This window comes from Coregonus clupeaformis, chromosome 17, assembly GCF_020615455.1.
Source record: "Coregonus clupeaformis isolate EN_2021a chromosome 17, ASM2061545v1, whole genome shotgun sequence".
Lineage (NCBI taxonomy): Eukaryota > Metazoa > Chordata > Actinopteri > Salmoniformes > Salmonidae > Coregonus > Coregonus clupeaformis.
Genome location: NC_059208.1, coordinates 53,977,415 through 54,004,148, shown reverse-complemented (window position 1 = coordinate 54,004,148; position 26,734 = coordinate 53,977,415). Strand labels below are relative to the sequence as shown.

General features: G+C 43.7%; 1 protein-coding gene across 2 annotated transcripts in view; it reads right to left on the bottom strand.

The window, feature by feature from the left end:
• Positions 1 to 26,734, bottom strand: part of LOC121586747 (cyclin-dependent kinase 6) — a 93,984-nt gene that overhangs the window by 37,163 nt on the left and 30,087 nt on the right. For both annotated transcript variants that reach the window (XM_041903697.2, XM_041903696.2), the window contains exon 4: positions 13,935 to 14,102. In XM_041903697.2, the coding sequence (XP_041759631.1) occupies positions 13,935 to 14,102 (168 nt within the window). The remainder of the gene's footprint in view (positions 1 to 13,934; positions 14,103 to 26,734) is intronic.

Sequence of the window (26,734 nt, the reverse complement as noted above, 5' to 3'; positions counted from 1 at the left end):
ACTGTATACAGCTAAAAGAACGGAGCGCAACAGTTGCCAAAGTATGCACAGCGTACAGGAATGCTGCATGGGGCCCTCTCCCAGCGAACAAAGACAGCACAGTCAGCCTCTTTCCCATAGCCTAGCTACCACATCCGCACATCATTAGTCTGAAAATTCCTCATATATGCTGTCATTTTCTTTTATTCAATGCGGGTACAGGCAAGGCTTTAATATCCCCCCTAACCACTCCTGACTCCCTCACCCCCCAATCAGTCCCCCTTTTCCCCACCTGGAACATGGCCAAGAGCCCGTCAACAATGAATACAGACGAGGCCTGAAGTGCAGGACGTGCGCTGCCTGGCTGGCTGGCGGTAGGGGTTACACAGGAAATACCAAATAAGATGTTCACTGTGCATTGTGCTCTCAGCCGCTGTGTGTGTGTGCATGTGTTCATATCTGTGTGTGTGTGTGTGTTTGGGGACAGCCCCTTCTCCCCACTGCAGTTGGAGCATGGAGAGAGAGAGGGAAGTTTTCCTCCCCCCCTCCAAGCCGAACCGTTGAGGAGATATCTAAACATTCCCAGAGAGGGATGCACGTGCTCTCCTGCATGCTGTGTGGGGTTTTCCCTTTCCAAACTGAGCAGAGTTGCTGCCTGAGTGTCTGTCCAGAGTGGAAGCACATTGTCTGGCACTGAGAACACGAAGGACTGGATTCAGACAAAACCCTCCATGAGATTCATCCTCGATTCTAACAGACCGAAATTAGCTGTTGAGGTATTGGGTCTCAAGAGAGATGGAATGTACTGATAAATGCATTGATTACTTATCATTACTTGCACGGTCATGCAATTCAAGATGGAGAATTAAAATGTGGGGAATTCAAAATGTAAACATAGAAACCAGTCATTTCATAAGCAAAAGGGGCATCTGACTGGCTTCTAATCAAAGTCTAGATCGGAGCAAGAATAAAAGTACCAGGGGTTGGAACCAAAATTATTTTCCAATGATTTCGTTCTGAACAGAAGCTTAAATTTTTTCGTTCTGTTCCACTTTTCCTACCAGCAAAATAAAGTTTTGATCCGGTTCGAAGTAATTTAATGTCGAGCTAAACGTACAAAAAATCTGATTACAGAGGTTTCAAAAGGAACAGAAAGAAACGATATAAACATTTTTTAACATTTAGCTCGACATTAAATTACTTCACCAATCGTGCAGTACAGATAGAGCAGCTTGCTGTGGAGCTGGTGAGCTATAGCTCAGTGAGTTGTTTACATGCGTGATAGAAAGACAAGTGTAGGGTGTGAGATGCAATTGAAATTTTGCGGGTGGGGTGAGATCGAGATAGCGTGCAGGAGGAGGCTTGGCTTGAAGCTCTGGGCATCTTGTGATGACATGCATTATCGGAATTAGGCCCCCAGAATTATACCTATGGAGGAACTTTTAATGACTTTGAACTTCAGAGTTGGCTTAACGTTGGGACCAGAGAAGCTAGCTAGCTAACAAGCTTGTGTGTGCAGAGCGACACATTGCTTGTACGACTCATCACCAAATAACAGTAATCACACCTTCCTGCCACAGATATAATTTATCTGTAGACTGGTCCCAGATCCTATTGTGCTGTCTTGCCAGAACAGATCTGGGACCAGGCTACTTCATCCTTAGGGAATATTCAAAGAATATTCAGAATGAGGCAGGCTAGCGAGCAAGCCAGCGGGTGCGAGCAGCAAGAAGCGAGCTGACCCGAGCGGTGGTTGGCTGGTCGGTCACTAGGTGTTGCCAATATGAGGAATTCATTCCATTGGCCAGATGACTCCCACGGTAATGGCACTACTTGTTGTGGGGCCGCGCTACTCACTGCAAACATGGCAGGCAGGAAAAGTGTAGCCTGGTCCCAGATCTGTTTTCGCTGTCTTGCCAACTCTGTGACAATGACAATAGGAGTTGGCAAGACAGTCCAAACAGATCTGGGACCAGGCTATGAAAAATAAAAAGAGGAATTGGTAACGATTTACCTTAACTACATGTCCATAACGCATTCATTACACATCTATAAGTATTTAATGAATGCGTTAGAACAGGTCCCAACCACATTATTAAAGGTTAATGAAATACAGTATGTCCATAGCATATCTATAGCGCATTCATGTCATGCTATGCAAGAGCTCATATTTAGGTATCTTAATAGATGCATCATTAGAATGACAGCGTAGTGTCATGATTATAGCTGTTCTCAAAAATGTGCTTCTGTCACACCAGTGTTAGTTAATATGCCAAAAGGCCAAACCACGTTTTCAAAATGATGCTGATACTGTATATGACATGCCCTGTACCAGACCCATTTCCCAATATTAAAGGTCTATGTATGAATTCTATGCAATTCTATTTTCTTATTCATAAAGCATTTGTAAAGCATTTATAAACCTGCCTCAGTTATCAAAAAGAACATGGACACAACACAACATTTTAAAGGAAATATGTATTGTATTTAATATTTCCATATGTACCTAGCAGATAAAACAATTGCTGAGGACATCACTGAAGAATCCTACTATATTGTAGACATTTTTCTGTTGGACTTTTCTTGAATACAAAGAAAATATTCATATTCAATGGATTCAAATTCAATTCCCCATTTGAGACTCATAGCAATTTAAGTGAGTAAAACGTACTAACACAGGATGGTAACACTAGCTAGCTAGTATTCCCCCTTATTCACTTATGTAGCTAGCTAGCTAAGCCTCTGGCAATGTCAACACGTTTTCCAACTCGGTCAATAAATGTTACAAAATCGTCATTAAACTCATAAAACATTTTGTTAACAATGGTAGCTACCTCACTATTTTAATACTTCAATTATTGTACTTTTGAAGATTACGAACCTTTAACAACAGGACAAATTATGAGAAACATCATGACGTCACAGAGTTTCTAAACCCAGAGGTGCAACATCGCGAGATTTCCGGGAACACTTGGAAACAGACCAGGTTTGAGAAGTCAATGAGAGAAGTGAAAAATTATTCCTTAGTTGTTAATTTTCTTGAAATCTAAATGTTAATTTTCTTGAAATCTAAAGGCACAACCTAGATTCGAGCCAATGTCTTAAGTAGATTAACATATTATTACTCCAACCTCGTGAAAGTTACAAACTAACACGTTTTCATTTTCGTCAAAAACAACCTTATATCGAAGCAGTGCCTTTGATTTGACGGCCTGCACATGCGCAGTTCGGTGCGAGACGACCGTTAGACCCGATGACGTGTTTCTACGCATGAGCTTAGCTAGCCAATGTTGCCATGACATCGCCTACAAGTGTGATCAGGGATTTCTATTGGAGAAGCAGTCTTAGCCTATCTTCCTACTGTACTGTCTTTGACGACCTTCTTTCCATTTTAGCTGCATAGGAGAGTGAGAGGTCAGTGAAATGTCACTTCCTGGTGACCTCTTGCTTCTACAAAAATCACAAAAAAACAAATTAAACATTTAGTTAACCTTTTTGTTCACTAGTTCATGACTGACATTGTCTGTTTGCACATTTAAAATAAGGAAAATTGCTAATAATAAGCCAGAAGAACGCAGGGCTGACCTCTAACCTCTCCTCTGCTTTAAAAAAAAGCAACTGGTTTCTGTCTCTTCATTTGTCCCGTTTTAAAAGGTTTGTAATGTGCAAAAGTACAATGTAAATAGTGAAATAACATTGTTAACTAAATGTTTCATGAGTTTTTATGACGATTTTGTAATGTTTATTGACTGAGTTGGAAAACGTGTTGACATTGTGCCAGAGGCTTAATTTAGCTAACAAGGGTGAAATGCTAGCTAGCTTTACTACCCTGTGCTAGTAGCAGGGGTTGGAACCGGTTTGAGGACAGAACCAAAAACCGGAAAATAACAAACATTTTAGAGGAACAGAATCAGAACCGGGAACGAAAATGATCTATACTGGTTCAGGAACAGAACCGTTATTTTAAAAGCACGGGAACCGGTTAATAACGTTATTTTATGTTCTGGGAAAATCTTTCCCAGTCCCACAGAAAACGCAACAAAGCGCCTTTGCAAAGCCCTCACTCTGTCACTCAGAAATGTACTCCAGTGTCATAACAACAAGATGCCCAGCACTTCAAGCTAAACCTCCTCCTCCACCCTCTCTCGCTCTCTCCCCACCCGCCAAATGTTAGTCGCATCTCGCGCCCTACACTTGTCTGTCCAATGCATTTAAATAGCTTGCCTGCTCCATAGCAAACTACTCTATCTGCACTGATTGGTGAAGTAATTTAACATTGAGCTAAACTATTTTTTTTTTTATGATTTCAGAGGTTTAAAAAGGAACAGAAAGAAACTATATAAACCGTAACTTTTTTGGGGTTCGAACCGGTTCAGAACTTTGCTGGTCGGAACAGTGGAACGGAATAAAATAATTATGGTTCCGTTCAGAACGAAACGATTGGAAAATAAATTAAGTTCCTTGGCTAGTAGTATATGAATGCTTTGAATATGAATCTTTGTTAAATCTATTCAAGAAAAATCAAACAAAATAATTTCAATAGTAGGATTCTTCGGCGATGATGTCCTCAGCAATTGTTTTCTGTGCTACATCTGGAAAATGTAAATAAAATGTTAATATTTCCTGGCTTTAACATTCTGTGTTGTGTCTATTCTTTTTAGTTAGTGAAGCATGCTTTATAAATGATTTATAAATGATTTATGAATGCTTTATGAATGGGAAAATAGAAATGACATTACATTGACTGCATAGAATTCATACATAGACCTTTAATATTGGTGTTCTAGATCAGAGTGGCAAACTGCACAGTTAATTAATATAAAGTGCTTGGCTATAAATGCTTCATGAATGGGAAAATAGATTTGACTTTACTTTGACTGCATATAATTCATACATGTAGACCCTTCATGTGTGCATCATGGACCACTATGACCAACTTAATTAGACATTTTGACCAACTTAATTTTTATGTGGTGGAGGGCTGTTAATGAGTTACGAAAGAGTTATGATATGACCCTCAACTACACGATTTTATCTGTCTAGTTTACCCTGAGGATTCAACCCTGTGGGGATCTTCATACACCATTGACCTCAGTGAGAAGAAGCAGAAGGTAAGTCACGGGCCCAGGCAGAGGGGGAAATGGGACTGGTACAGGGCATGCTGTATACAGTACAAGGCACACTTAATCTGCATGGCTACCACAGCATTCTGCAGCGATATGCCATCCCATCTGGTTTGGGCTTAGTGGGACTATCATTTGTTTTTCAACAGGACAATCACCCAACACACCTCCAGGCTGTGTAAGGACTATTTTACCAAGAAGGAGGGTGATGGAGTGCTGCATCAGATGACCTGGCCTCCACAATCCCCCGACCACAACCCAATTGAGATGGTTTGGGATGAGTCGGACGGCAGAGTGAAGGAAAAGCAGCCAACAAGTGCTAAGCACATGTGGGAACTCCTTCAATACTGTTGGAAAAGCATTCCAGGTGAAGTTGGTTGAGAGAATGCCAAGAGTGTGCAAAGCTGTAATCAAGGCAAAGGGTGGCTATTTGAAGAATCTCAAATCTCAAATATATTTTGATTTGTTTAACACTTTTTTGGTTACTACATGATTCCATATGTGTTATTTCATAGTTTTGATGTCTTCACTATTATTCTACAATGTAGAAAATAGTAAAAATAAAGAAAAACCCTTGAATGAGTAGGTGTGTCCAAACTTTTGACTGGTACTGTATGTCTCTTTACCCTGGGTATTACAACGGCCACAGTTTATTTTGGTAGCTGCAAATATGTAACAACAATCAGTCTGAATAAATTATCCCTGAAGCATCTCTGAGAGCATTTGTGTGTGTGTGTACGTGTGTGTGTGTGTGTGTGTACGTGTGTGTACGTGTGTGTGTGTGTGTGCGTGTGTGTACGTGTGTGTGTGTGTGTGTGTGTGTGTGTGTGTGTGTGTGTACGTGCCTGAGAAGGAGACCTAGCTTAATGGCTTTCATGGGACAATCCAATCAGTCTGATTCCCATTACAATGACTGGCCTTGGTATGAAAGGACGGACAATCAGGGAAACCCCCACAGGCCAAATACATTATAATAATGAGGTGCTATATTGTTATAAATATGCTTTGAGGAAATAGACCATTAGGGCTTAGGTCTGGTGTGGGGGGACAAGATGTCAATACTTTTGATTTAGGGGCCAAAATATATAACATTTTCCCCTCAATGTGCTCCTTATACATGTGCTTATGAGAAAAGCAAAAGGTTGATAATCCTCAATTTGATGGAAGCCGTCAGCTTAACTCTACAGCTTTACACATCGGCTTGTCACTCAGAGACAGACAATCAGGTGTGAGGAGGCTGAGGTCAATATAAAACAATCACCAAAACATCAGACCCCCAGGGGACCCCCAGCTACTCCCAGGGTCAACCTAATCTGCACCTCTGCGCCACCTGATGGGTGGTCCCTGAGTCCCCCTTTCACTCAGGGGGGGATGGTGGAGGGGTGGAGGTGGGACTCACTGGCAGGAACTGTCAGGGGGCCTCTGAGAGAAGCAGCAACCCCATCACACACACACACACACACACACACACACACACACACACACACAACACATATAAAAGAGAAGGTAAATTCTCATCAACTGTCAACTGCCTTTAGACTAGTTTCAGTTGATGAAAGAAAGATCCAACAGGCCTTTTCTGCACCTTATGTAAGTTCAGCACTCATATACTCAGTTTAAAAGCAGAATATGACTCATATTGATTCATATCATAACTGTTCTTCTATTCAGAGACAGCATTTCTCAGTACCCCTGGTAGTTTGGAATAAATCACGTAGAGCCAGGTGTGGTAATGAGTTGTACGTACCTGAGCTGCTTGGCTTCTGCCTGTAACTGTGTACCTTCATGTCTAAATGAGTCACTCTCTGTTTATTGGTCACTGGTGGGTACCATCCTTTACCATCAGACAAAAAGGGAGAAATCCTACTATGAGTGTGTGTGTTTGAGTGTGTCTGTGTGCATGTGTGTGTGTGTGTTTGAGTGCCCCTGTGTGTGTGCATATGTGTGCGCACACGTGTGTTTGTGTGTGTACTGTGTGTGTCTAGCACTGTGAATGGGTTGCGTTTTTGCATACTGAGTACAGCAACGGCAGTGCATTCTTTATCTGAGTCAGAGGAGACACAGCACTCAGGGAGGGAGATAGGGGGGATTCCACACAGGGAGGGAGATAGGGGGGATTCCAGACACACACACACACACACACACACACACACACACAGGAACATTAAATCAGGAACAAAGGTCCCATGCTCACGAAACACATAGGGTCGGTATTTCTGTCCCCGATGCCTAAGGTGGATTCCCAGGTGAATTTCCAGAACAGAAGCTCTAACTGCCTAACTAACATGATGTGGCCATGTCTCAGTTTCTGACAAACAAATAGAACCAGAGGGAGACCACATGACTGACAGCATGACTGAGTCTGGCCAGGCACACATTGGATGACACATCTTAACTTCACAGTCTGTTTCCTTCTCTAGGTAGTGCTTAGCAAAGTTGATGCCAAAACATTTAGAAATGAAACAATGTCTCCCCTGGACATTATTTTGTATTAGTGATATAATACTATACATATTTGGCACGTATTAGTATATATTCACATCACAATTCCCACATATAATGTCAAATGAATGTCCTCAGTTAGTCCTGAATGTCCTCAGTTAGTCTTGAATGTTCTCAGTTAGTCCTGAAATACCCTTAAGGTCTGCTAATCTAAAACGTCTCATCTCTCCCTGCTTCCATCCCCACACAAAAAAAGAGTCCTTTCAGACCTTCTCCCGCTCTCTGTACTCCTCTGTCCTGCTATCTCTGGACATCAGAGCCCAGTGAAAAACCAACAAGATCTCACGGTTTTACCAATTTGACTTCAGATTCTGATGTTTATCCATGCTTCTTCAAACGTCAAATTTAGAAGTTGCTCCAAACTCAAATGTACATTTACGTCATTTAGCAGACGCTCTTATCCAGAGCGACTTACAAATGTTGAAGTGTTTGACACCCTGGTTTGCTCCTCCAGCTCTGCGTCAGTCCGAATGGTTAAGTCAGGGTTCCCAAAACTCGGTCCTCTGGACCCCAAGGGGTGCACATTTAGTTTTTTGCCCTAGCACTACACAGCTGATTCAAATAATCAACTAATCATCAAGCTTTGATTATTTGAATCAGCTGTGTAGTGTTAGGGCAAAAACCAAAAAGTGAGGACCGAGTTTGGGAAATGCTAGGTTAAGGGTTAAGGTTTGGGAAAGGGTAAAAAAAAAAAAAAAAAATACACGAGTGTTTTAGGTTTCATTTATTTGCACCAAAGAACATATGTGACACACAACAATACAGATCAAAACAAATAATAAACACGTGACCTTCGGATCAGGAGTCATGGGATTCCGAATGGTTAACTTAAGGGTTAAGGTTTGGGATAGGGTTAAAAAATTGAACACGTGACCTTCAGATCTGGAGTCATGGGATTACGCCCGTCCGCCACCTCTGTCCAGGTAAAATCGCTCATCGTTGCCCCTAGTGGCCAATTTTGAAGGCCTTTCCCGACGTCCTCAGGACAATTTCGAAGTCAACTTGGAGCGATCTGGCTGTGAAAGTCCCACTTCAAAGCCTTGATGGAAGAAGGGTGGGAGGAGAAGAGGGGGGAATCGCTGACTCAATCTCTCTCTGTCCCCCCTAGCTCCCTCCCTCCCTCTTTGTCCATTTCATCCTTGTCACGTCCACTCCACTTCAGGGATTCTCTTCGGCTCTTCCTTCGTTCTCACTTTACACCATATTGTTTACCAGTCTTCTCTCTGGCTTGCCGACTGGTGCCCTTTCAGTGCCCGTTACATCACATTAGCCGCTTTTCATCTGTGTCTCAGGAGAACGTCCTGCCTTCTCTCTCTCATTCTGTACTTCTGTGGCCTCATGTCCCAATCTTTTATAGTCTCACTTTCACCTCCCACTCAGGATACTTCTCTTCTCATTGGTCGACCAGCTCAGTAAAACATAGTATGCATTCCAAATGGCACCCTATAGGCCTAAAGTGTACTATGGGTCCTGGTCAAAAGTAGTGCACTATAAAGGGGAATAGAGTGCCATTTGGGAAGCAACCACACATACAGTAAGTGGAAGTTCACCCAACTGGAGAAAAAAAGAGCGGACTAACTGACCAATAGCAGAGAAGAAGAAAATGAGATAAAGATGGACACACACAGACAGACACAGAGAGAGAGAGAGAGAGAGGGAGAGAGAGATGGGGAGAGAGAGATGGGGAGAGAGAGAGAGAGAAGAGGTTTTCAGAGTAAGGGCCTGAAGCCAGTCGTTTGTCCCAGGTGAAAGTATTTTGTGTTGGAGAGGGCTGAGGGAGATAAGGAGTCTATTAAATGATGCTTTACATTGGGAAGTAACACAGTCTCAATACATAACCTCTGTTATTTCATCTCTCATCTTCAGTAAATACCTGATATCAAAGGAAGAGTAGTCTGGCTTAATCGGACGTATGCTGGCTAGTGAAACTGTAGGAAAAGGAACCAGTCTGGTTATACAGTATGTAGCAGTATGTGAAATACCTTTAGGTTTTGGTTTGCCCTGTATAATTGAACCAATGGAATAGTCCCAAAAGTGTAAACCAAGGAAAATATGTTTTAAAGCATGTGAACTATGTATTTGACATGATATAGTATATTCTATACCATCACGTTAAACCAGGAACTTGGTTTAACGTCATAAAAACGGTGTGCAGTGTGTGTACTGGTATAACGTTAAAGGGATAATCCACCCTAGAAATGTAATGTGACGTAATACGTCATCATGATAAGGTTCTAGTCACTGGATATGGGGGATAACAAACTATCACATTTCATAATGCTTTTAAAACAATTACCTGCACTCCAGATCGCCAAATAAGCCAATAGATGGTATGGGCAAACTCTTCTAGAACAAATACATCTGTCTATATCGTCACAACAAAGTATATATGTTGTTCAAATGTCCCCAAAGTGCACAGCGCGCCATTAGATTAATATCCTTTCTTCCTTCAACTATTATGGCGCAAAACAGTGTTCTCCTCTCCCTGCTTACAGGCTCACAGGGCCTTTGTGCATTGCCATAGCAACCTGACTCACACAGCTTTATGCTAGAAACACAATCTCTACCAGGTTGAACATGGTGATATTGTAACTCCTAAATTGATAGTGAAGTTTGTTTCAGGGATTTACAACTAGCTAACTACTTCGCATGCTGATATTGACTTTGGTATTATTGTTTGTAGTTACGTTTTCTAGATAGCTACCTAGTGAGCTAGACAGCTTTTCTGGATAGAACATTGCATTGTGGGTTTTGTAGTCGACTTGAGCTCTGCAGATTTCCACAACAATTTTCACGTTGCTTCTGAACTTATTATAACAATATTTTTTCACAACATATATTGTTCTCACATATTTGTGTTATTTAACTATGTAAATCATAGGAATTTGTGGTTTTAAGTGGATTATTCCTTTAAGATGCTCACCACAGAGTTCAAGGCCATCTGAAATCTGTATATCCTGTAGTGCTGAGCGATTAACCAAAATTTCGTTTTTTGTTTGTTTTTTAAACAACTAATTGACCGAAGTCGGTTCAATTATTTGAATTACATTTTTTTTTTGTGAGCTCAACACGCACTTTCTCTAGAAAGAAATCAGATCAAGCCCAAACTGTGTGATGTGGTAGGGAGTTGTAGTTTCCAACAGGCCAATATTCAATATAGTTTAGCGCAGAAAACGTGGTAATTAACTACAATGACTATAATCCATTGCATGCCTACTTGTCCGTCGGTATGGGCAGAGATCTGTATATAATGACGAGATGCTCATATCTCCATCCTAACAATGGGAGTCATTGTTCCAAAGGCGGAAAGACAGAAGCTAGGTCCAAAATAAGCCCATAGAAACACATTGGGTTTATATTGGATAGATTTAAGAGTGAATCCTCTCGCTTTGCCTCCTCCTCTAACGGAGAGGGAGAGAAGAGATGGAAGAACGCGCTATCGAGAGGGATAGAGAGCATTTGCTTCGCGAGGTACAGTATCTCTACCTGAAAATACATGATCTAATCTAAGTGATTGATAGTTGGTATTATTCAGTAGTCATAAAAGTATGCCTTATTTACTTAGAAGAACTACAAAATAGTGATTTAGTCAGACAGCATAGGCAGCAGCTCTATAGAGAGGAGATGATGACTTGGAATGAAATAATAAAGTCATCATATAAAACAAATGTACATATAATATACAAAACAACTGAAATATTTTATTAAAGTAATGTGAATAAATCAAATCAAAATTGTATTTGTCACATGCGCCGATTACAACAGGTGTAGACCTTACCGTGAACTGCATACTTACAAGCCCTTAACCAACAATGCAGTTCAAGAAAGAGTTAAGAAAATATTTACTAAATAAACTAAAGTAAAAAATGAAATAAAGAGTAACACAATAAAATAACAATAACGAGGCTATATACAGGGGGTACCGGTACTGAGTCAACGTGCAGGGGTACAAGTTATTCGAGGTAATTTGTACATGTAGGTAGGGGTAAAGTGACTATACATAGATAATAGCCAGCGGGTAGCAGAAGTGTAAAAACAAATGGAGGGGAAGTCAATGTAAACAGTCCAGGTGGCCATTTCATTAATTGTTCAGTAGTCTTATGGCTTGGGGGTAGAACCTGTTAAGGAGCCTTTTGGTTCTATACTTGGCGCTCCGGTACCGCTTGCCGTGTGGTAGCAGAGAGAACAGTGTATGACATGGGTGACTGGAGTCTTTGACAATTTTTTGGGCCTTCCTCTGACACCGCCTAGTATATAGGTCCTGGATGGCAGGAAGCTTGGCCTCAGCGATGTACTGGGCCATATGCACTACCCTCTGTAGCGCCTTACGGTCAGATGCTGAGAAGTTGCCATACCAGGCGGTGATGCAACCGGTCAGGATGCTCTCGATGGTGCAGCTATATAACTTTTTGAGGATCTGGGGACTCATTCCAAATCTATTCAGTCTTCTGAGGGGGAAAAGGTGTTGTCGTGCCCTCTTCATGACTGTCTTGGTGTGTTTGGACCATGATAGTTCGTTGGTGATGTGATGTGAATTTGAATCTCTTGATCCGCTCCACTACAACCCAGTCGATGTTAATGGGGGCCTGTTCGGCCCGCCTTTTCCTGTAATCCATGATCAGCTCCTTTGTCTTGGTCACATTGAGGGAGAGGTTGTTGTCCTGGCACCACACTGCCAGGTCTCTGACCTCCTCCCTATAGGCTGTCTCATCGTTGTCGGTGACCACTGTTGTGTTGTCAGCAAACTTAATTATGGTGTTGGAGTCGTGTTTGGCCACGCAGTCATGGGTGAACAGGGAGTACAGGAGGGGACTAAGCACGCACCCCTGAGGGGCCCCAGTGTTGAGGATCAGTGTGGCAGATGTGTTGTTGCCTACCCTTACCACCTGGGGGCAGCCCGTCAGGAAGTCCAGGATCCAGTTGCAGAAGGAGGTGTTTAGTCCCAGGGTCCTCAGCTTAGTGATGAGCCTTGTGGGCACTATGGTGTTGAACGCTGAGCTGTAGTCAATGAACAGCATTCTCACATAGGTGTTCCTTTTGTCCAGGTGGGAGAGGGCAGTGTGGAGTGCGATTGAGATTGCGTCATCTGTGGATCTGTTGGGGCGGTATGCGAATTGGAGTGGGTCTAGGGTATCCGGGATAATGGTGTTGATGTGAGCCATGACTTTCAAAACACTTCATGGCTACCGACGTGAGTGCTATGGGGCGGTAATCATTTAGGCAGGTTACCTTCACTTCCTTGGGCACAGGGTCTATGGTGGCCTGCTTGAAACATGTAGGTATTACAGACTCGGTCAGGGAGAGTTTGAAAATGTCAGTGAAGATACTTGCCAGTTGATCCGCGCATGCTTTGAGTACACGTCCTGGTAATCCATCTGCCCCCGTGGCTTTGTGAAAGTTGACCTGTTTAAAGGTCTTGCTCACATCGGCTACCGAGAGCGTGATCACACAGTCGTCAGGAACAGCTGGTGCTCTCACGCATACTTCAGTGTTGCTTGCCTTGAAGCGAGTATAAAAGGCATTGAGCTCGTCTGGTAGGCTGGCGTCACTGGGCAGCTCGCGGTTGGGTTTCCCTTTGTAGTTCGTAATAGTTTGCAAGCCCTGCCACATCCGACGAGCGCCAGAGACGGTGTATTAGGATGGTTAATAAGCGATAAGCAGTAATGTGCAGTTACTACCATCATGGGACTTTAATGACATGTTTTATTCTGTGTTGTCACAGCATTCAATGCACACAATGCATAGCGCATTTAATGTGAAAATAGTTATTGAAACCGACATTGAAAACCGTGATTCTTTTTTAAATAATTGAACTGAAACCGAACCAACCTCAAAAAGCACTAATCACTCAGCACTAATATCCTGGTCAAGCATAGTCTCTACTCAGTACATAATCAGTATTGGGTGTTATAAGAGTTTATGTTATAGTTGATAAAAGTATGGTTCTCACCACAGAGGTCAGTTCTATCTAAAATCTGTATATCGTTATAACGGTTTACATTTTAGTCATTTAGCAGACGCTCTTATCCAGAGCGACTTACAGTTAGTGAGTGCATAATTTTTTATTTTTCATACTGGCCCCCCGTGGGAATCGAACCCACAACCCTGGCGTTGCAAGCGCCATGCTCTACCAACTGAGCTACACGGGACTATATATGCTATCTAACTAACTACCCAACGTTTATTGACTTGATTATTCACGTTATTATAACAGGTTTATAACAGTAAGGTTCTCACCACGGAGGTCAGAGCCATCTGAAAGCTGTATATCCTTGGTGTTATGACAGTTTATAAGAGGTTATAACAGGTTTATAACAGTAAGGTTCTCACCACGGAGGTCAGGGCCATCTGAAAGCTGTATATCCTGGCGAGGCCGAAATCGGCCAGTTTGATCTGTCCTCCGCTGGTGACCAGGATGTTCTGGGGTTTCAGGTCCCGGTGAACCACACGGTGTGAGTGCAGGAAGTCCAGTCCCTGCAGCAGCTGGTACATCATATCCTGTTAGGACAACACACATGGACACTCAGACACAGTCTTAACATGTACAACATTACATTTACATCATTTAGCAGACGCTCTTATCCAGAGCGACTTACAAATTGGACAACATGACACATGGACACTCAGACACGGTCTTAACAGGTACAACATGACACATGGACACTCCAACACAGTATTAACAGGTACAACATGACACATGGACACTCCAACACAGTATTAACAGGTACAACATGACACATGGACACTCAGACACGGTCTTAACAGGTACAACATGACACATGGACACTCAGACACGGTCTTAACAGGTACAACATGACACATGGACACTCCAACACAGTATTAACAAGTACAACATGACACATGGACACTCCAACACAGTATTAACAGGTACAACATGACACATGGACACTCCAACACAGTATTAATAGGTACAACATGACACATGGACACTCCAACACAGTATTAACAGGTACAACATGACACATGGACACTCCAACACAGTATTAACAGGTACAACATGACACATGGACACTCCAACACAGTATTAACAGGTACAACATGACACATGGCCACTCCAACACAGTATTAATAGGTACAACATGACACATGGACACTCCAACACATTATTAACAGGTACAACATGACACATGGACACTCCAACACAGTATTAACAGGTACAACATGACACATGGACACTCCAACACAGTATTAACAGGTACAACATGACACATGGACACTCCAACACAGTATTAACAGGTACAACATGACACATGGACACTCCAACACAGTATTAACAGGTACAACATGACACATGGACACTCAGACACAGTCTTAACAGGTACAACATGACACATGGACACCAACACAGTATTAACAGGTACAACATGACACATGGACACTCCAACACAGTATTAACAGGTACAACATGACACATGGACACTCCAACACAGTATTAACAGGTACAACATGACACATGGACACTCCAACACAGTATTAACAGGTACAACATGACACATGGACACTCCAACACAGTATTAACAGGTACAACATGACACATGGACACTCCAACACAGTATTAGCAGGTACAACATGACACATGGACACTCTAACACAGTATTAACAGGTACAACATGACACATGGACACTCCAACACAGTATTAACAGGTACAACATGACACATGGACACTCCAACACAGTATTAACAGGTACAACATGACACATGGACACTCAGACACAGTCTTAACAGGTACAACATGACACATGGACACTCCAACACAGTATTAGCAGGTACAACATGACACATGGCCACTCCAACACAGTATTAATAGGTACAACATGACACATGGACACTCCAACACAGTATTAACAGGTACAACATGACACATGGACACTCCAACACAGTATTAGCAGGTACAACATGACACATGGACACTCCAACACAGTATTAACAGGTACAACATGACACATGGACACTCCAACACAGTATTAACAGGTACAACATGACACATGGACACTCCAACACAGTATTAATAGGTACAACATGACACATGGACACTCCAACACAGTATTAATAGGTACAACATGACACATGGACACTCCAACACAGTATTAATAGGTACAACATGACACATGGACACTCCAACACAGTATTAATAGGTACAACATGACACATGGACACTCCAACACAGTATTAACAGGTACAACATGACACATGGACACTCCAACACAGTATTAATAGGTACAACATGACACATGGACACTCAGACACAGTATTAACAGGTACAACATGACACATGGACACTCCAACACAGTATTAACAGGTACAACATGACACATGGACACTCCAACACAGTATTAACAGGTACAACATGACACATGGACACTCAGACACAGTATTAATAGGTACAACATGACACATGGACACTCCAACACAGTATTAATAGGTACAACATGACACATGGACACTCAGACACAGTATTAATAGGTACAACATGACACATGGACACTCAGACACAGTATTAATAGGTACAACATGACACATGGACACTCCAACACAAGCTGAGTTCGAATGCTCATACTAACAGCACTAACCATCCTATTTGTGACATAATTTGAGAATGTAGTATGCTTATTGGTCATAGTATGAATATAGTTAGTATGCAAAAAGTTCACGGATGTCGTACTACATTCGCCAAAATACGAACTATACTAGCAGTGGACGCTATTTCTGTGCTTTTAGGGCCCATAATGCAATTCTTCAGAAAATGGGCGTCGTTTCACAACATTTTCAGATTTAAAGAAAATGGCGGGAAATATACAGCGGAAGTCTGACGAGAGCGGATACAAATTAATTGCTTTAACTAATTATGACAAATATTAAGAAAATGTTGAGCAATGTAATAAAGTAATGACTTTTCAAATAAGTTACGTTACACGTTCTGTTGGCTGACAATTTGTTAGCTACGCTAGCCTTACGAATCGCATAGCATATCATTACAGCAGTTGCTTGTATGTACCGGTATGTTAGCTAGCTACCTAACGTTAGTTGGCTACTAATACATCGAACTTGCCAGTATATTAACTATATTGTGACGAGTACTGAGGATACGAAGAGGCAGGACGCAGATGCAAGACTGAACAATGTAAAGGTTTACTTAACACTGAGCAAGAGAACAACAAAGAGCGAGTACACGACAAGACACTAACAATCACACACAACACAACACTGAACAGTCCAGGGCTATATAGGGGTGGTGATGAGATGATGAGGTTCAGGTGCGCTGGAGGTGATTAGGGTGCGTTGGGTTTCCATTCCGGTGTTGCAGAGGTGGTGCGCTCAGACCGGTGGCTCAGTAGACCGGCGAATCAGAGCGCCGGAGGGGAGCAACGGGAGGAGACATGACATATATGCTATCTAACTAACTACCCAACGTTTATTGACTTGATTATTCACGTTATTCTTAGCTTAGCTAAGTGGTATAGTCGTTGTGCATTCTCAATGGACATTGTTAATGAAGTCGTAAGATGTCTATATAGTAATTTGTTTGCTATCCTAACAAGCTAGCAAGAAGTTGCATAGCAACAGTATTAACTTCTGGTAGACGGTTGACGCGCTAGTACACTCAACAGAAAGGATACCGTTGGTTTACAGTATACTAAAATTAACTAATAGTATATAGTGTGTATTATATACTCATTAAGTATGTAGTATACAGTATGTTAGTATGGGTATTCGAAAACAGCTACAGTCTTAACAGGTACAACATGACACATGGACACTCCAACACAGTATTAACAGGTACAACATGACACATGGACACTCCAACACAGTATTAACAGGTACAACATGACACATGGACACTCCAACACAGTATTAACAGGTACAACATGACACATGGACACTCCAACACAGTCTTAACAGGTACAACATGACACATGGACACTCCAACACAGTCTTAACAGGTACAACATGACACATGGACACTCCAACACAGTCTTAACAGGTACAACATGACACATGGACACTCCAACACAGTATTAACAGGTACAACATGACACATGGACACTCTGACAGATTGTCGTCACTTTACGGATACAAGACACATTTTAAAATCTGTGTTTGGTTGCTACACATTGGTGTTGGATGGATCCCCCAATACTAATGCAATTTTTTATTTGACCTTTATTTAACTAGGCAAGTCAGTTAAGAACAAATTCTTATTTACAATGACTGCCTACACCGGCCAAACCCAGACGACGCTGGGCCAATTGTGCGCCACCCTATGGGACTCCCAATCACGGCCGGTTGTGATACAGCCTGGAATGGAACCAGGGGGTCTGTAGTGACGCCTCAAGCACTGAGATGCAGTGCCTTAGACCACTGCGCCACTCTGGAGACCAATTCACTATCTTCATCATCATGTGTGTACAGTATGCACATCACTGTAAACTGGAAGGTAACAATAGTAAGAGCAACATTCTTTAAGAAACATAATTTACTTCTCTTCTAAATCAGCCAACGGGCCTCAGAACACTGAAAACCTAAATGAAAATTCCCACAGAGTGAAGCGAAAATCACTGAGGCCTTGTATGCAGTGCAGCAGCCTGTCGACTAGAAAAAAAAAAGAGAACGTGTCCCTTTAAAGCCTTAGTGTGGCAGATGTTGATAACTGACACGACTGCGGAGGGAGAGCAGAGCAGGAAAGACATGTTGCTGTGAGGGTGTAGTTCTGATCTGTGGGCCCTGGTCAAAAGTACTGCACTACATAGGGAATAGGGTGCAGCCTTAATCTGTTGGTGGTGGGCTTCTCTCTGCTTTCCTCCCTCTCTCCCTGCAGCTGGCTTGACTGGAGATGAGGAGGTTTGATCATTGTAGATCCACTCTTTCAAGCTGCAGCCAGGAACGGTCCCACAGTGGCCCTAATGCCCACAAGCACTCAGTCCAGGGAGAGAGAAAGAAAGGTAAAAAAGAGAGCAAGAGAGAAAGAAAGAAAGAGTCTGAGAGAAGGGCTAAACTGAAAGGGCTCAACGGCCATTTCCTCTCTCTGGTGGAACTTGCACAACAACATAAGGACTGAACTGAGGGTGATAGTGGCGGTGGGGGCTGTTTGAGTGATAGAGACAGAGAGATGGGGGAAGATTAAAAAAGAAAGAGAGAGGGAGAGAAAGAGGGTCTCTCTCACAGTTGCGACATGAATCGGCCTGCTGCTGGGGTTGCAGCAGGCGGCGGTGCGCCCCCCCCCCCCAAAACCCGTCGCCAAGACCTCACAAGTGACATGGACCTGGGCCCGCGTGGGGCTCCATTCTCTGACCCTAGCAGCTGGTGAGTGATTAAAAGAGGTGAAACAATGGTCTGCACACTCAAGCAGAAAACATTTCCAAACGGCGCGGGGCTGACCAGGGCTGAGGGGAGGGGGCTGGTGCCTCTGCACGGAATAGGGACAGGACCCTGTATGTGTGTCTGTGTGTGAGAGAAGAGACAGGGCAGAGTCTCTCTCTGTGTGTGTGTGTGTGTGTGTGTGTGTGTGTGTGTGTGTGTGTGCGCGTTGTGGTGTGTGTGAGGGTCCCCTGCGCAGGCCAGCCAGAGACAGTAAACAGGCCTTCTTTTTTGCATATCCGTCCATCCATAACCTAGCAGGCCAACAGACAGGGGCAGAGGCAGTTATTTAGGGGGTTGACACAATGGCATCACCCCAATGAGTTCCTCTCTGTTTGCTTTAAATAGGCATTTGCGACATGTTTCCTTTCAACAGCATTTTCTACAAAACCCCAATTATCTCAAAAGTGTGACTTGAGGACAAACAACAACCATGCCCCCTTGGCACTCCATCTCCTCTTCCCTGCTTCAGTTCATTCATAACAGTCATACAGTAGCAGATGATGCAGGTGAAGATGAATGATGCAGTTGCTTGTCAAGAGTTAATACATTTTAGTTTTTGATAACAGTGAATAGTTTGTAGGACTGGAGAAAATGTCAAACAATCAGACTGACATTAATATCTAGTCTCCAGTCTGCAGATGGTATGAGAAAACACCTGACCTGATGCAAACCAATGTGACAGGAGGTGACACTGAGCAACAAGTTGCCCAACACCCCAACTGTCTATGACAGCAACTCGACCAGCGATAGCTGACTAGGAAACACAAGGCAAGCAACTCTTCCAATAAAAAATCAAGCCCAAAAAAGAAGTGTACCCAAGAAAAAGAAAAAAAGTAGCCTAGAGAAAAAGCAGTCAAAACATGTCATCCCCTAGTGCACCCCCTTTTGTCATGCTAATATGCAAGATGCAGCCATATTGTTTTTTGTAGCCGTGTCACAATACAGGACATCTGCCAGTTAGTGTAATGCTTCATTAACCGGGCTTTTATAGGGCCAGGCCTGGAGACGGGGATAGATGGGGGATCTGGGGGTGGAGGAGGGGGTAGAGAGGCACAGAGCCCAGCGTTAGCCCAGCCGCACTCCCCAAGGCTGAGGGAGGCTAGGGGACAGAGACCGGCTGCTTGATGTCCTTCCAGCTCATTTGATTCCCGGAGTCTCTTTGATCAATTACCATACGGTGGGTCTGACTGGAGGTCTGAAAGGGGGCAGGAGGAGTGGATGGACAGTCTGGGCAAGGGGTGGGCTGGGCATTGGGGGGGGGTGGAGGGATGGTGTGCAATCTGGTGTGTAAATTAAGTAGTTGGGGGGGGCAGTGTTTTGGGGTTGGGGGGGTGTTACTGTGCAGTGTCCACTGTCATGGAAATAAAAGGGACGGTGCCGCTGTCATCTTGTACTTGATCGTTATCCATTGTCCCTCATCGCTCCAGCTGCTGTTTGGATGTTGAGAATGAATGGGAGAGATCTCACTCCCACTCAACAAGTGGTTTTCCATGCTTGCTTTGGAGTCTATTTGGTTTGGCTGAGTATGCCTTGATGGTAAAGCATGCTTCAAAAATACATATCCAGTCGACTTGATCATGCATTTTTGGCTAATCCACCAAAACAGCTGCATTTTCAAAGCTAAATTGACATTTATGGGAATACTAACACAGGGTTCATTTTAGCTAAAATAAAATAAAATCACATTTTAATTGTCACATGCTTCGTAAACAACAGGTGTAGACTAACAGTGAAATGCTTACTTACAGGCCCTTCCCAAGAATGCAAAATACAATCATAAAATAATATAAAAAATAATAACACAAGGAATAAATACACAATGAGCAATGATAGCTTGGCTATATACACGGGGTACCAGTACCGAGTCAATGTGCAGGGGTATGAGAAACTTAAGGTAGATATGTACATATAGGTAGGGGTAAAGTGACTAGTCAACAGGATAGATAATAGACAGTAGCAGCAGCGTATGTGATGAGTGTGGGAGTGTGTGTGTGTGTGTGTTTGAGTGTCAGTGTAAGTATGTGTGGGTGTGTGGGTAGAGTCCAGTGTGTGTGCATAGAGTCAAAAATAGTTAGTGTAGATAGTCCTGATAGCTTTTTAGTTAACTATTTAGCAGTCTTATGGCTTGGGGGTGGAAGCTGTTCAGGAGCCTTTTGGTCCCAGACTTAGCGCTCCTGTACCGTTTGCCGTGCGGTAGCAGAGAGAACAGTCTATGACTTGGGTGGCTGGAGTCTTTGACAGTCTTTAGGGCTTTCCTCTGACACCGCCTGGTATAGAGGTCCTGGATGGCAGAGAGTTCGGTCCCAGTGATGTACTGGGCCATACGCACTACCCTCTGTAGAGCCTTGCGGTCGGATGCCAAGCAGTTGCCATACCAAGCGGTGATACAGCCAGTCAAGATGCTCTCAATGGTGCAGCTGTATAACATTTTGAGGATCTGAGGGCCCTTTACAACTGTTGGGTCTATAGCGATGTGGACACCGAGGAACTTGAATCTTTCGACCCACTCCACTACAGCCCTGTCGATGTGAATGGAGGCGTGTTCGGCCCTCCGTTTCCTGTAGTCCACGATCAGCTCCTTTGTCTTGCCCACATAGAGGGAGAGGTTGTTGTCCTGACACCACACTGCCAGGTCTCTGACCTCCACCCTATAGGCCACGCAGCTGTGGGTGAACAGGGAGTACAGGAGGTGACTAAGCAGTCCAGGATCCAGCCTTCAGTCCCAGGGACCTTAGCTTAGTGATGAGCTTGGAGGGCAATATGGTGTTGAACGCTGAGCTGTAGTCTATGAACAGCATTCTCACGTAGGTGTTCCTTTTGTCCAGGTGAGAAAGGGCAGTGTGGAGTGCAATAAAGATTGCGTCATCTGTGGATCTGTTTGGGCGGTATGCGAATTGGAGTGGGTCCAGGGTGTCTGGGATGATGGTATTGATGTGAGCCATGACCAGCCTTTCAAAGCACTTTGAAAGGCTGGTCACAATGGCGGTGAGCTTTACACCACTCCAGCCAGCGCTTGGTATTGCGCATGGTGATCTTAGGTTTGTGTGCGGCTGCTCGGCCATGGAAACCCATTTCATGAAGCTCAAGACGAACAGTTATTGTGCTGTTGTTGCTTCTGGAGGCAGTTTGGAACTCGGTAGTGAGTGTTGCAACCAAAGACAGGTGATTTTTACACGATTTCTTACGCGATTTTTCATCACTCGGCGGTCCAGTTCTGTGAGCTTGTGTGGCCTACCACTTCGTGGCTGAGCCGTTGTTGCTCCTAGACGTTTCCACTTCACAATAACAGCACTTACAGTTGACCGGGGCAGCTCTAGCAGGGCAGAAATTTGACCAACTGACTTGTTGGAAAGGTGGCATCCTATGACAGTGCCAATGTTTGTTTATGGAGATTGCATGGCGGTGTACTCGATTTTATACACCTGTCAGCAACAGGTGTGGCTGAAATAGCCGAATCCACTAATTTGAAGGAGTGTCCACATACATTTGTATATATAGTATATATTGGCCTAAGGCTGAGACAATAAGAAAACACAGTGGCAGAATAAATTCAACCAAAACTTTGTTTCATCAGAAAACCGGAGAGCAACCTCTGTCCGGTGAATTCCACAAAGCATATTGCATGTAACATGACCTACAGCATGGTCAACCAAGTGAATGTTTCCGACATTTTCTGACTACTAAACAACTATTGATTTAGAACCATGGAGATTTACCGCAAGTTGCAAAGAAAACAGGAGCTGACTCCACTATTCCAGCACCATTTCAACTAAAACATTTCAACATCACCAAATCCCTTATGCTTAAGTCAGTGACAACTAAAAGATACCAAAAATGATTAAATCCAATCAACGTAAGCTAAATATGATGTGGCTGTCCATGGTTCTGATTTCTGTGTGTGTGTGTGCGTGCGTTCGTTCGTGCAAGTAGAAAAAAACATGTTGACTCACCCTACTTGTAGAGAAACGCCAATGACATCATCCTCTCTTTCATGTTGATGAAACGGTCTTTGACTTTGTCATACAGTATATGCTTTTATTTTTTGTTGTCCTAGGCTACCTGGCTAAAATGCTTGCTCGCTAGCCTAACTTCCTTTCATGGGCAACGTTAGCTAGTTAACATTAGCCTACTACATCTAGCTACATATTGACCTTTCATCCTCTCAGCCAGGGGCACAATGTATGAATTTTTACAGTTGGATCAGAATCGCCGTTATAATCCTTGGCCAGTACGGAGAATTAAGTAAAACCACAAGTCCAAATCCCTATCTCCATCCATGGCTAATTTAGGAAAGGGCCAATTTTAGCTAGCTAGCCAGCCACCGGAGGACAACAACACAACGAGATGCAAAATTCAAGTTGTTTCTGTCAATTACGTACAGTTCCTCTCAATGGGATTTGATAGGAGTGAAGCCAAATCTAAACTGGCATCCCTTGACACTTTTTTTTGGTGCGCCAGGACCATTCACAGTTGAGCTCACTCAGTTTAGCTCAACACTGATTGGCTATTATTTTATACTTTTTTTATCAAGGGAGGCCAAATGCTTGCTGGCTGCCCTTGCATTCAATGCTACGGGCGGCAACAATGTCATACTCTTTTTGACCAGCATCAGATAGATGGCCTATACATAAAGAGAGAGAGGGGGGCGCTGTTTCGCTTGCTCGGATACTTCTCCGGTGAAATACATTCAGCCTCTTAAGAATAGAAGGAAAACTATGAAACACAGGGAGACGAAATATATTATTATTTGCTATGTGTTTTGTAGTAAAAAATGTTGGGAAACCTGGCTTCCCTCGGCAACCATGAATACACGCCACTGAGTGAATACACTTGCCAGCTGGTCAGCGCATGTTCTGAGTACGCGTCCTGGTAATCCGTCTGCCCGGAGGCCTTGTGAATGTTAACCTGTTTAAAGGTCTTACTCACATCGGCTACGGAGGGCGTGATCACACAGTCATCTGGAACAGATGATGCTCTCATGCATGTTTCACACAGTCAGCTGGTGCTATCACACATGGTTTAATGTTGTTTGCCTCGAAGCGAGCATAGAAGGCATTTAGCTCGTCGGGTAGGCTCGCTTTACTGGGCAGCTCTCGGCTGGGTTTGCCTTTGTAATCCGTGATAGTTTGCAAGTCCTGCCACATCCGACGAGTGTCAGAGCCGGTGTAGTAGGATTCGATCTTAGTGCTGTATTGATGCTTTGCCTGTTTGATGGTTCGTCGGAGGGCATAGCAGGACTTCTTATAAGCGTCTGGATTCATGTGTCCTGCTTCTTGAAAGCAGCAGCTCTAGCCTTTAGCTCAGTGAGGATGTTGCCTGTATTCCATGGCTTCTGGTTGGGATATGTACGTACTATCACTGTGGGGACGACGTCATCAATGCACTTATTAATGAAGCCGGTGACTGATGTGGTAAAGTCCTCAATGCCATTGGATGAATCCCGGAACATATTCCAGTCTGCGCTAGCAAAACAGTCCTGTAGCTTAGCATCCGCTTCATTGGGCCACTTCCGTATTGAGCGCGTCACTGGTACTCCCTGTTTGATATTTTGCTTGTAAGCAGGAATCAGGGGGATAGAGTTATGGTCAGATTTGCCAAATGGAGAGCGAGAGAGAGCTTTGTATGTGTCTATGTGTGTGGAGTAAAGGTGATCTAGAGTTTTTTTCCCCTCTAGTTGCACAAGTGACATGCTGGAAAAAATGAGGTAAAACGGATTTGTTTTCCTGCATTAAAATCACTAGGAGCACCGCCTCTGAATGAGCATTTTTTTGTATGCTTATGGCCCTATACAGCTCATTGAGTGCGGTCTTAGTGCCAGCATCAGTTTGTAGTGGTAAATAGACTTCTACGAAAAATATAGATGAAAACTCTCTTGGTATGGTCTACAGCTTATCATGAGGTATTCTAACTCAGGCGAGCAGAATTATCCATGTCCTTGATCAGCCAAGACTTCGAAAAGCATAGTATATTACAGTTCTTAGTGTCCTGTTGACAGGATAGTCTTAAACGGAGCTCGTCCAGTTTGTTCTCCAGCGATTGCAGACGGATTACCAGGACGTGTACTCCGAGCATGCGCTGACCAACTGGCAAGTGTCTTCACTGACATTTTCAATATGTCCCTGACTGAGTCTATAATACCAACATGTTTCAAGCAGACCAACATGGTCCCTGTGCCCAAGAACACTAAGATAACCTGCCTAAATGACTACCAGACCGTAGCACTCACGTCTGAAGCCATGAAGTGCTTTGAAAGGCTGGTCATGGCTCATATCAACACCATTATCCCAGAAACTCTAGACCTACTCCAATTTGCATACCGCCCCAACAGATCCACAGATGATGCAATCTCTATTACACTCCACACTGCCCTTTCCCACCTGGACAAGCGGAACACCTACGTGAGAATGCTATTCATTGACTACAGCTCAGCGTTCAACACCATAGTGCCCTCAAAGCTCATCACTAAGCTAAGGACCCTGGGACTAAACACCTCCCTATGCAACTGGATCCTGGACTTCCTGACGGGCCGCCCCCAGGTGGTAAGGGTAGGTAACAACACATCTGCCACGCTGATCCTCAACACGGGGGCCCCTCAGGGGTGCGTGCTCAGTCCCCTCCTGTACTCCCTGCTCACCTATGACTGCATGGCCAGGCGCGACTCCAACACCATCATTATGTTTGCCGACGACACAACAGTGGTAGTCCTGATCACTGACAACGATGAGACAGCCTATAGGGAGGAGGTCAGAGACCTGGCCGTGTGGTGACAGGATAACAACCTCTCCCTCAACATGAACAAGACAAAGGAGATGATTGTGGACTACAGGGACAAAAAGAGGACTGAGCACGCCCACATTCTCATCGACAGGGCTGTAGTGGAACAGGTTGAGAGCTTCAAGTTCCTTGGTGTCCACATCACCAACAAACATCATGGTCCAAACTCACCAAGACAGTCATGAAGAGGGCACGACAAAGCCTATTCCCCCTCAGGAGACTGAAAAGATTTGGCATGGGCCCTCAGATCCTCAACAAGTTCTACAGCTGCACCATCGAGAGCATCCTGACTGGTTGCATCACCGCCTGGTATGGCAACTGCTCGGCCTCCGACCTCAAGGCACTACAGAGGGTAGTGCGTACAGCCCAGCACATCACTGGGACCAAGCTTCCTGCCATCCAGGACCTCTATACCAGGCGGTGTCAGAGGAAGGCCCTACAAATTGTCAAAGACTCCAGCCACCCTAGTCATAGACTGTTCTCTCTGCTACCGCATGGCAAGCGGTACCAGAGCTCCAAGTCTAGGTCCAAAAGTCTTCTTAACAGCTTCTACCCACAAGCCATAAGACTCCTGAACAGCTAATCATGGCTACCCAGACTATTTGCATTGCCCCCCCACCCCAACCCCCTCTTTTACGCTGCTGCTACTCAGTTTATTATTTATGCAGTCACTTTAACTCTACCCACCTGTACATATTACCTCAATTACCTCGACTAACATGTGCCCCCGCACATTGATTCTGTACCGGTACCCCCTGTATATCGCCTCCCTACTGTTATTTTATTTTACTGCTGATCTTTTATTATTTGCTATTTTTTATTTTTTTTACTTATCTTCAGTGGCTTGCGAAAGTATTCACCCCCCTTGGCATTTTTCCTATTTTGTTACCTTACAACCTGGAATTAAAATTGATTTTTTTGGGGGTTTGTATCATTTGATTTACACAACATGCCTACCACTTTGAAACAAACAAGA